The sequence below is a fragment of the Archocentrus centrarchus genome, unplaced genomic scaffold (assembly GCF_007364275.1).
Source record: "Archocentrus centrarchus isolate MPI-CPG fArcCen1 unplaced genomic scaffold, fArcCen1 scaffold_85_ctg1, whole genome shotgun sequence".
Classification (NCBI taxonomy): Eukaryota; Metazoa; Chordata; class Actinopteri; order Cichliformes; family Cichlidae; genus Archocentrus; species Archocentrus centrarchus.
The window spans coordinates 151108-163433 of NW_022060295.1; the positions used below are offsets into that span (position 1 = coordinate 151108).

The 12326-nt window shown below is 44.6% G+C and overlaps 1 protein-coding gene across 1 annotated transcript; it reads left to right on the forward strand.

Moving 5' to 3' along the window:
- Positions 1-5261: 5261 nt before the first annotated feature.
- LOC115777916 (zinc finger protein 239-like) lies at positions 5262-12072 on the forward strand. The gene is made up of 3 exons (XM_030725939.1): positions 5262-5298; positions 8315-8911; positions 10162-12072. Exons 1-3 carry the CDS (start codon positions 5281-5283, stop codon positions 10732-10734), a joined length of 1188 nt encoding a protein of 395 aa, XP_030581799.1. The 5' UTR covers positions 5262-5280; the 3' UTR covers positions 10735-12072.
- Positions 12073-12326: the final 254 nt, after the last annotated feature.

Genomic DNA, 12326 nt, shown 5'->3' on the forward strand with positions numbered 1-12326 from the left:
GGTTCAAACACAGCGAGCTGCAGAGCAGGTCAGATCTGCAGCTCTGAGCTCCAGTCTGAAGCTGATCAGTCAGTTTGATCCTCACAGGTCAGCTCTGCAGCATCTGGGCTAAAGCAGCCGTTCAGTCCCAACCAGCTGTGACAGCTGCTGCTGCATGGGGCTCAGTGGGTTAAAGTGTCTGTCTAGTAGTGATGTTCGATACCACAGATTTCTTTTCTGATCCAATACTGAGTCAAATTCAAGCTGGTATCAGCGATCTGATACTTATTACAAAAATCTTAAATGAAATAAAATAACAGGGAAATACAAATGATGGGCTGTTGAACACTGACTGCTTTAGACTGAACTGTGCAGTGTCTCCAAACAGCCTACAGCACTGGAACACTTGGTGTTTGTATTCCACTCACTGGGCGACTCAAATTAAAACTGCCAGGAAAACATTTTAATAAATAAATACCACAATAACTGCATGTTTGTCAATATTCCTATTTTTTAAAATGATCATTTAACAAATAACACAAAGTAAACTGATAATAAATAATGTCAGATATTTTATTTGTAAAATGTTATTTTTAAATTCATCTTTTTTATTTCTCCATAGAAGTTTTTTATCACAGTGGCTCCTTATTATTTAATCACACCTAATAAACCACTTTCAGTTATCAGGTACTTTAGGAAAGCTTACTTGAATAAATCTTGTTTTTTTTTTTTTTGTTTTTTTACCTCTGTGAGATTATCTGTGAGATTATCTCACGTAGGCGTGTTACAAATATTACTCCAAGCTGAAATCATGCAGCTGTGTTGAAGCATGTGTTTATTTCATTCTTAATAACCTGTCCAACTCAAACAGTGACGGTGCTGAAGCTTAAAGCTCCACGTTTCCTGTCTGTACCTGGATGCTTCCTGCCTGCAGCACCTCAGGTCTCCGGTGTCCTGCTCTAACAGCAGCACTGAGCTTTTTCTCTCCTCCTCCGTCCGCGTCATCATGTATTCAGTCCTGTGGTGAATTCTGAGGTGTTTAACGAGGTTAACTTCTCGCTGTTTTCACACAGTTTGTGTGACTGTTCGTGGAGCTGAAATAGCTCCACACGTGACCATTACACTGTGTTTATGTCTGAGTGAGCAGCAGCTGCCCTGGGCACTACACACCAGGCGGAAGAAAAAGTAGTTCCCATCATCCCCGTCTCATTTAGGCAAGATCTCAATATTTTAGATACTTTCTAACGTGTTCTTGATAAGATACATTCTCTCAAATGACTGAAGTATCGAAAGTATCGATACTTGGATGTGAGAATGGATTTTAAAGTGTAAAGGTCTGCTCTGAGACGTATCGATATTTCAGTATCAATCCGCACATCTCTGGAGCTCGCTGATCTCTTTGTGTGTTTGGAGAGAGTTGCAGCTTCATCTAAAGGTAAGCAGGAGCTACTTTAATGTGAGCTCAGCTCATCTGCAGCTGAGCTCCTGAATGAGCTCTTCTGCTGCTCTCCTCGGTGTCTGTTCACTTTATGGTGAACACGCTGAGAGGAGAGTGAGAGAGTGTTTGGAGACCAACAGCAGCTAATCATTAGCTCAGCATGCTGGCAGAAGGTGGAGCACAAACTCTGTTTCTCTGCCTGCTCCAAACCTCTGCAGCCTCATTTCTGCTTGAAGGAGAGCAGGAAATAAATGAGAGCGATCTGCTGCAGGATCAGGGTCACAGGAAACGTTATTGAGGAGCACAGCAACAACAAAGTGATGTCAAACTCCGGGACACGACCGCAGGGTGATTAACGCCTATTTACTGCACGGACACCGCAGCGCTGCCAGTATAACCAGTATAACCAGTATTTGCTGTGTCAGCGTGAATAACTGTGATTCAGTCTGAAGCTGATCGTGTTTGCTGTTTGCTCTGGGCCAGTGTGACATGAACCACGCAGGGACACACACACACACACACACACACACACACACACACACACACACACACTGATACGTCAGCGCGTCCGCCATGTTGGATGTGATCTGCGCTGTAAGGTGATCCAGGTGAATGGACTGAACTTCATGAAGAGCCTTTCTACAAACTTCTTTAAGTTACTGCGTCTCAGATAATCACTGATACAGGGGTGTTCATCCAGGCTGGAGGGCCGCTGTCCTGCAGGTTTCAGATGTGTCTCTGCTTCAACTCACCTGAGTCAGATACAGACGTCATCAGCAGGACTGTGGAGAACCTGACTGCATACTGAGGAGGTCATTCAGCCATTTGACTCAGGTGAGTTGGATCAGGGACATTTCTACATTACATTTCCAGGTAGCTGCACGTCAGGCTGTTGTAGTGTTTCAGAGGGGTTTGTAGTTACCATATCCCTGCTGTACAAATATAACACAGCAGTGTGAATCCACTGTGAAACAGGTGTGTACTCTGTGTATCCGTTGGCCCTTTTCCATCAGTACTTACTCAGCTCGACTCCAGTCGGCTCAGTTTTTAGGGTTCTCCATCGGGTGGTAGTACCTGGTACCAGGTACTTTTTCAGCTCCTACTCAGCCGGGGTTCCAAGTGATCTGAGTCGAGCTGAAGATGTGAGGTCAGCAGACGGTCAGTGTGAGTCTGTGTGTGTCTGCCAGTTTGTTATGAGCACACTGACTCCTCCACAGAGACTTTAGATCAGGATGCACCAACTACACCTGCGCTCCAGGTGGTGAACCTGATGGAGCAGAACAGGAGGAGCTTCTCGGCCGTGGAGTCTCCAGTTGTCTTTGTTCCCAGCAGAGTAGAATCCAAACCTCACTATCAGCTCTCCTTCCAGGAACGATGAGGCTGATCTTCTGCTGTTTTTCACTCCAAATCTCATGAGGTTCAGATGGAGCACCAAACTGCAGTTCCTCAGTCAGTGGAGGTGCAGCAGTGCAGTTTGTCAGCAGTAACTGGAGGCTGACACACTGACTGAAGACATTTAGTCTGAGTGGATCTGAACTAGGGCTGTAATAATTCAGTTTTAATAATATAATACATTTCATTTGTAAGCACCTTTATGACACCCACGGACACTCCACAGGGGTAAGAACAGAACAATCACATCAAGCACAAACAGAAATGACCAAAGGAGCTGAAGTGAGTTTGCGTTCTTGAACAGGAAAGTTTTGAGTCGTGATCTGAAAAAATGAAGTTAATATTGCAGATGTTTGGTGGGAGAGAGTTCCACAGCTGAGGAGCAGAGCAGGAGAAAGCTCTGTTCCTCATAGTACTGAGGTGGGCAGGCCAACAATAAGGTGGATAGAAGAGGAGGAGCAGAGGAGGAGGTGACGTGAAGAAATTTGGCTAGATAAGGAGGGGCGAGGTTGTGGATGGCTTGTAGAGGATTTTGAAATCTGAATCTAACTGTGAGCCGGTGGAGTGGGTTTTGGTGATGATGTGAGCGGCTGAGATTTGAACCATTTGCTTCTGGAGGGATTTGTGAGGGAGGCCAAATAGAAAAGAGTTACAGTGATCAATACAGGAGGTAACTATGAACAGTGATGGAGGTGGCAGCAGGGAGAGGGAGTGGCAGAGATGATTTATGTTTGTAGGTAGAAATATGCAGACTGTGTAATATCACTGATGTGGGGTGAAAGGATTGAGTGCTGTGACAGCCAGACTCTTAACCTGAGGGGAGGGAAAAACTAAGGATCTGTGGATGGTGAGGGAGAAACTCCGACTCTGGATGAGGTGGATTTTGTTCGAGGCAGAACTCAGTTTTGTCACTGTTTAATTTAAGGAAGTTTGAGGTGACCCAGGATTTGATTTCAGGTAACAGGTGGTGATGGAGGAGGGTGAGAGGGAGGAGTCAGCTTTAGTGGTTAAGTAGAGCTGGGTGAAGCAATGGAAATGATGCTTAATGTGTGGAAGATGTTGCCAAGAGAAACGAGATAAGTGATGAAAAGTGATGAGAAATAGAAGCAGAAATGTCTGCATTTGATAAGGAATGTTAGTCGTCTTTAATGGTGAACAGTCATTGGTTAATCCATTCCTGTTCAGTTAGGAGCATTTGGACCTGGGAATAATGTCGGACCTAAAGACCGGATACAGGTCAGCCAGCAGTTCTGTTTTTGGTGAAAACGGTTCGTTATGGTTGTGACCTTCCTTCATGGCCGTGATGCTGGTTCTGTTTGGTTGGTGCTTGGTTGGATACTCACTAATTAGCTTTCTATGCTGGTTCTGTAAGTACACAACCAACCAGCACTGATAGTTGTGCAGCAGCATTATGTGTGCTAATCACCTTCTGTTCTTGTGCTGGTGTTTTATCTGTGGTGCCGACAGAAAGCAAAAACGCTGGGACTTTTTCTCTGCCGCTTTACCAACTCTGCCATTATTTTGTAGACCGGTGAGCAGACACACAATGATGTGGTTGAAGGTGCAATCACAGTGGCAGAGCTCCTGGTTAAAACTGCTGAAGCAGAAAAAGTGATTTCATATCAACCCACAAGGATTTCAATAAACTGACAACACGAAAACGAAGAGAATTTGTTAGTTTTTGTTTTGTGAACCCACAATACAGTTTGTTAGTTATCCTTTTTTCCTTTAATTATTGTTTTATTTCAATTCAACTTTATTTGTATAGCACCAAATCACAAACAGTCACCTCGAGGTGTTTTTGGCCCTTGATCTGAACTTTCCTTCTCGATGGTTTCCATCTTGCTCTGACTGCAGCTGTAACAACACTGAGTCCAGCAGGATGTGCACAAAGCATTTTGACAGACACACAAAGCTGGACAGCTTTTGTTGTGAGGGTTTGGAGAGAGTGTGTCTCTGTGTGTGTGTCTGCATTCACTTTGTTCCTCTAATAGAAAATCAGTGTGCAGATGTTGATTCCTGCACTGACTGCTGTTCTTCAGCCTGTAGAAACCATCCTGTAGCTGCTGGAACAAATGAATCTTCTAAATGTTGCTTTGCTCAGGTTTTTGTTTGCTCTGCTTCTTTTTGTCAGGATCAAATACAAACAGTCGTCTCAGAGACGTCAGCATCTGAACAGGGACTCCAACCACAAACCTGTGGGTTACTAGTCGGCTCTTCAGACCTTCTGTCTTTGTTTCCAACAAGTTTCCACCTCCTGTTTCTAGATGCCCACCCTAACATAGCAGGCTGGAACCGGCCGTATCCCACAGAAGTGTCTAAATCCAAATGCAGCCTTAAAGGGCTCATTCCCCCAAACAGTGCAGTGTGGTAGCTTCTAATAAAGATCTGTTCTCCTGCAGCTGATCATCAGGAGGAGGAGAGTCTGACGGAGCAGCAGAGGAACATTTTCAGCCTCTACAGAGGAAACAATGACTTCAACACAACAGGTGAGAAAAATCTCAGTGTTACACTATTATTGAAACTGTGTGACTTCATCAGCTGCTGTTGGTTTGGTTTATTATGGTCCCAGTTAGCACTGAAGTTACAACAAGACCAAATACAAAGGTCACATTTTAACAGGACACTGAAACAAAGACATTAATAATCAAGATTCAGATCAAACTGGCGCCTGGGTGGTTTAGTGGTGAAACCACTAAACCACCCGTTGCGGCGCGGGTTCGCGTCCCGGCCCGTCGCCGCGTGTCTTCCCCTGTATCTTTCCCCCATTTCCTGTCTGTCTCCACTGGCGATAAAAGCTGCTGTGGCCAAAAAAAGATTCAGATCAAACCCTCGGTTTATGACACAATACATCATTTTCATTGAACACTGTTTGATCTATAATGTCATTTTCATTTCTGTTATAATTACTGACTTGATCCACCACGTTCTAGGCCACTACCGAGAGGGCTGCTATGCCGGCATGATTGCTTGAAAGCCAACTACCAATTAAGTAAATCAGGTGATGCGCATCTCTGTAATGAGGAGGGGCGTGGTCTCATGACATCAACACCCTATATAAGGTGTGCTAAATTATTAGGCAACTTCCTTTCCTTTGGCAAAATGGGTCAGAAGAGAGATGTGATGGACTCTGAAAAGTCAAAAATTGTGAGATGTCTTGCAGAGGGATGCAGCAGTCTTGAACTTGCCAAACTTTTGAAGCGTGATCACCGAACAATCAAGTGTTTCATGGCAAATAGCCAACAGGGTCGCAAGAAGCGTGTTGAAAAACAAAGGCGCAAAATAACTGGCCATGGATGGAGGAAAATCAAGCGTGAAGCTGCCAAGATGCCATTAGCCACCAGTTTGGCCGTATTTCAGAGCTGCAACGTTACTGGAGTATCAAAAAGCACAAGGTGTGCATTACTCAGGGACATGGCCAAGGTAAGGAAGGCTGAAAAACGACCCCCTTTGAACAAGAAACATAAGATAAAACGTCAAGACTGGGCCAAGAAGTATCGTAAGACTGATTTTCCTAAGGTTTTATGGACTGATGAAATGAGTGACTCCTGATGGGCCAGATGGATGGGCCCGAGGCTGGATCAGTAAAGGGCAGAGAGCTCCACTCCGACTCAGACGCCAGCAAGGTGGAGGTGGGGTACTGGTATGGGCTGGAAGAAGTCGGTATCGTTCAAGAAAAACATGAATTCCATGCAGGACAATGCTCCATCCTCTTCCTGCTCTTGTCGGAGACGGTCGCACTATCTCTCTCTCCCTGCCCTCCCCATCTCTCCGCTTGCTGCTTGCTGTGAGAGCGTCTTTTACACACTGTCCGAATAAGAACAAGATTGAACCATGGATCTGGCAAACTGGGCATTCTCCATCATTGATCGAATTTTTTCCACTATGAGATCCGGGACAGGGGAGCCTGCGTGTCCGAGTGGAACTGACCCGGTTGGATACGTCATCGACTCTTGGAGCTCGTGGAGACCGGTGTGCTTCTCGGCCCTTGGAGTGGAAGACGTGGAAGACGCCTACATATTCGGCTTTTTGGTAGCAGTATCTTCTCTGTTTGGGCTCGGTGGATACCTGCTTTACTGGCAAATTAAGAAAATCTGGACGGCGGTTCGACATCTGCAGAGGCTGCCGATCCAGGTGGAGGGGCTGAGCAGAGCCGCACAAACTCAGACTCAAAGCCTGGTGGACCTGAGCCGCAAGATTAGCGAGCTCGCAGGCGAGAGGGGTTAGATCAGGAGATATAGTTCGGTTCTGCACAGTGAGGACGGCAATCAACTAATTTGGAATATTGGATTTTTGAATGGTTTCCCAGTAAGACTGAAGGCTGTTGGAAAAACAAGCAGCCTGTTCCAAAACAACTTCTGTTATCAGGAATTCGGCTCCCCTGCCGGCCTTGGGTTGGCAACCATATCTCTCTCCAGGGCACTGTGTGCGGCTGCTCTCCCCCCCACTCCGCGTTGTGATTTGTGAAGCTGGGTCTGGTGTATCACGGCCGCTGATGAAATTCCACCACTATCAGCAAACTGTTTTGGCTGGAACCTGGCATCTGGCTCCACAATGCCCCCACCTCTCGTCTCCTTCTGCATCCCCTCCCGCCCTGACCTCACCTACCACTGCTGTCCTTGCTTTACATGTGCAAATGCTTTGCTAAGGTGGTTTTTTTGGACCCTGGTATAGTGCTCTTTTTGAGCACTGTACCAGATGACTTTTTTTTTAACCTAACTTCCCCATGATGTGTTGTTTTCTCCTCCTGCCAAAGGTAGCGCCGTAAGAAACGGCTGCATGACCCAAGGACACATATCCCCCTATGTGTGTTGTGTTTGTGTATTTGGATGGTGTTCTGTAACTGCAATTTCCAATGTGTGAACTTGTTCACCCACATGGCAATAAAACTTCATTCATTCATTCATTCATTCATCCAAATACTCCACAGCGTGGCTGGCCAGTAAAGGTCTAAAAGAAGAAAAAATAATGACATGGCCCCCTTGTTCACCTGATCTGAACCCCATAGAGAACCTGTGGTCCCTCATAAAATGTGAGATCTACAGGGAGGGAAAACAGTGCGCCTCTCTGAACAGTGTCTGGGAGGCTGCTGCACGCAATGTTGATCGCAATCAGATCAAGCAACTGACAGAATCTATGGATGGAAGGCTTTTGAGTGTCATCGTAAAGAAAGGTGGCTATATTGGTCACTGATTTGTTTTTGGTTTTGTTTTTGAATGTCTGAAATGTTTATTTCTAATCTTTCTGTTATATTGGTTTACCTGGTGAAAATAAACAAGTGAGATGGGTACATAATGATTTTACATAAATTTATGTTTCCTCCTTTTTTTTTCTGTCTATGCATGGCTGCGTGTACTGTACTATTGTCACCAATAGGTGGTGGTAATAGATCTAGTAGGTGTTTGGAGGCTAGCAAAAAAATTCTAGTATTAATGGAGTTTGACGGTTGAGTTTGTTCCACGACTGCATTTCACTCACTGCCTCTATTTGTATCTGTCACTGCAGGACCAACATGGAGCGAGAAGTCAGCGCTCTCAGGAGGCTGACAAACCTCACAGAAGGACGAGAGAAAAAAAATACACCTGTGATCAGTGTGGGACGGGTTTTAGTACAAAGTGTAAATTAAAAACGCACCAAGTCATCCACACTGGAGAGAGACCGTTCAGCTGTGACTTGTGTGGAAAGTCTTTTACCTGGCCTGAAAGCTTAAGAAATCACCTACTCTTGCACAGTGGAGAGAAACCGTACAGCTGTGATCAGTGTGGCAGAGCTTTTACTTACAGTAGCACCTTACGGCTTCATCAAGTTTCCCACTTTGGAATTAAAGCATACAGCTGTGACTACTGTGGAAAAGCTTTCAACCGGCTAGCGTACCGAAATGCACACCTACGCATTCACACTGGGCATGATGTGTACTGCTGTGATCAATGTGGCAAACTGTTTGGAACAAACTCTCAGTTAAAACAGCACATGTTTACTCACAGTGAGGAGAGACCTTATCACTGTGACCTGTGTGATAAAGCTTTTAAATCGCCACGTTCCCTGAAAGAACACCAACAGATCCACAGCAGAAAGAGACTCCACAAGTGCAGTTACTGTGAGGTATGTGTTTTTATTTGGATCTTGTAATTTTAGCCTGACTGTTTGGAACAACTCTGCTCATTAACTTGTGTTAGCATGTTAGCAGTTCTACTGCATGTAAAGGCAGTGCTTGGAGAGTCATCACATTTTAATTTCAGTTCTGAGTTTCTCTTCCATGATCATAAAAAACTAAATTATTACTATGTCTAGTTCCAAACATTTATATCCAGTGTTCTAGCTAGCGGTTGATTGCCAGGCGCTTGCTGAGATGCCCTTGTGCCTGGCTGAGGATTTCACCGCTTCACTTTCGGAGCTCTGCTGTCACTGCATTTAGCAAAGAGGAGCGCACCCACGGACTCTGCCCTGGCAGGTCGCTGCTATTATCGCCACTTGCGCCTGTATTATTTCACCGCAATTTCCAATTCTACCTCAGAGCACGGGCAGTTTAATTCACAATGTGCACGGGTGATCTTGTTACGTCGTGCGTGTGCTTGATTTGGAGAAAACAACCCTTTAACACAAGTGGATTGCTGACAGGTTTTTCCACACCTCCTCTGCTCTGTGCTGTGAGTGTGCGTGTGTGCAGAGAATGTCAGCTGTTGTTTTTTCTTCAGCTGCCATTAGCACTAGCGATCCTGTGGTGTCGGAAGCCCCCTCTCCACCCCCCCCTAAGTAAAGAGGGGCTCCGTCAAAATGTTTTTTATGCTTTAATCTCTGATTAGCGACTAAAAATAGACCTGCAATAGAAACATCATTTGAAGGATGCTTGTGAATCAAAAGCATTACAGTATTAAGCTCATGCAGCCCTCAGTTTTTCAACAAAACACAGCAGCAGCTGTTTCGCGTGCAGTCTGTCTGCACTAGTGCAAAGAGGCTGAGCCGTTACTGAGAGGGTAAGCTCAGATAGAGCAACCAGGGAACAGTGTTAATATATAACACTTGACATTCCCTTTTTCTTACGAGTTAGGGCGATTGGACTTCCCTCTCCCAGACGGCTCCAGAAGCATCTGTTTGACATTGTCTGTTTCTGCAATAAACCTCACGTATGCACTAAGACTTTGTTGCAAAGGATTTCTTCAAGAACATGCACACCCAACAAAGACACAGCAGTGGTAGTATTGTAGTTGTTGTATCCCAGTAAGCTGAGTGTTGTAATGTAAACAGTAAAATGTAATTGGACGTTGGCAGAGATGCTCTTTATTTCAGGCGACGTACAGGATAATAATGTTGAAGGATTCTCTGACTTACTCTGTCTTTGTGTCTTTGTGTAGAAGCAGAGCGACACAGCTGGATCGAGTTCTCAGCCCTGTCGTCGCTGTGGTGGTGGGAAAGCGTTTTGCTGTGACTTTTGTGGGAAAACTTTCAGTCATCAAGTGACCCTAAAAATACATCAGCGTATACACACTGGACACAAACTGAACTACTGCAAAGAATGTGGGAGCAGCTTCCCCACAACAAGCCAATTAAAAAAACATGAACTCTTCCACAGTGGGGTTAAAAATCACGTCTGTGACCAGTGTGGGTCATCCTTCACCACTGCAAGTAACCTTAAAAGGCATAAACGAATCCACTCAGGAGAGAAACCGTACAAGTGCAGACACTGTGAGAAAAGCTTCTCATGTTCAAGTTATCGTAACGATCATGAAAGTACACACATTGAAGGGAACTACAGCTGTGACCAGTGTGACAAGAACTTCAAGAATCTCAGTTCATACACCCAACACAAACGATCCCACGCTGCAGAGAAACTGTTTCACTGTTACCAATGTCCAAAAACATTCACTTCATTATCTGCTCTGTCCAAACATCAGCGTGATCATGCAGGGCTGAAATCATTCCCATAACTGGATCACCATGAATCTGCAGACACACAAAGATCCTCTTCTGGTTGCAGGGTCAAACGTAAAAACCTCGAAATCCGGCTCCACAGAATTCCGATGGAATCTCCTGTAAAGAGTGTCAGCTAATGTTACACTTGGATCTTTACAGGAATGTGGGGTTTATAAAGCCTTAAAACATATATAAATAATAAAATAAATGTAACACCACTACTAAGTGGATTTTCACCCATTGCTGGAGTCTCTGGGACGTAACCCCCACGACAGGTTAGTTGAGTCAGTGTAGCAGCCCTTGCTAACTACACACATCATGTCTCATTAGAATTTAATTGTTAAAAGATGAAATGATTTGAACATGTCATGGTGGTTAGCGCTATTGCCTTGCAGCTTGAAGGTCCTGGGTTCGACTCCACCTTGGTCTGGGCCTTTGTGTGGAGTTTGCATGTCCCCCCCATCTATATATCGACTTTCACAGTGATGGCTTTCTGCTTCATCCCTGGATCTGCAAATTTTATAATCTTGAAAGTGTGTGTTTGATTTTTACACTTGGCTCCTGTGCTTGCCATGATTGTCTGCGATGAAATTAACTGAACTGATTCACCCAGTACAGCCAATCCAGAAATCACAACTATATTGACATTCGAGCAATCGCCACATGTTGTTAGCGTATGTGGCTGTGCATAAACAAGCCGCTGCATGCAGTTTTCGTACATCGTACATACTGGAAATGGGTGTGATGGGAGCTGAGGAGCGTGTTAAACTCATCCAAATTGTGCAATCACATTTATTTGTAAATGTATTAAAATAAGACTAAATTTTTCATCCAAGATAGATGAAAATCCAACTTGTATGATCCGAGTTAGGTGATGGTTTTATTGGAATTAATGTTTGGAAAAGTCAGGACCCCACAGAAGCCATCCGCCTACAACGAAAATCTGATTTGTGCGACTGATGATTTCTACTGTAGTTTTAATTTTCTTTTTGTAATTTTAGCTTTTAATCCAGTTTAATTTGTTCCAAATGTGGATTTATATTAGTGGAGATTTTTCTTTGTTTCCTTTTCATTGGTTTGTGTCTTTGTATTACAGTAATATGTGGAAGTGTTGTCAGGAAGAGGGCAGATTTAGGAAGTACAGAGCAGGTATTACAATTCAAACACAGCATCTTTGTGAATGCGGCTGATTCACAGTGATGTAGAAATCCAAGTCTCAGACGTCTGCCCGCTGAGTTAGTTTGCGCAAAAAAGCGGTCCTACATATTTGTTTAATATGTGCATTGACGGACACCATGTTTCTAAGATTTGTGGGGCCGAGAACAAGAATTTCAGTTTTATCTGAATTTAGAAGCAGGAAATTAGAGGTCATCCAGGCCTTAATGTCTTTAAGACTTAAGACCTCTTTCTGATCTCAGGGGACTTTAACCACGTCTCCCTGTCCTCCACTCTCCCCACCTTCACCCAGTATGTCACCTGCCACACCAGGAATACCAACACACTGGATCTACTGTATGCCAACATCAAGGAGGCATACAGCTCATCACCTCTGCCTCCCCTGGGGGGCTCAGATCACAACCTGGTTCATCTCCAGCCTGTGTACAAA

Coding starts and splice junctions, on each gene's coding strand:
- LOC115777916 (XM_030725939.1), top strand. Junction 8,912..10,161: donor ACAAGTGCAGTTACTGTGAG/GTATGTGTTTTT, acceptor GTCTTTGTGTAG/AAGCAGAGCGACACAGCTGG.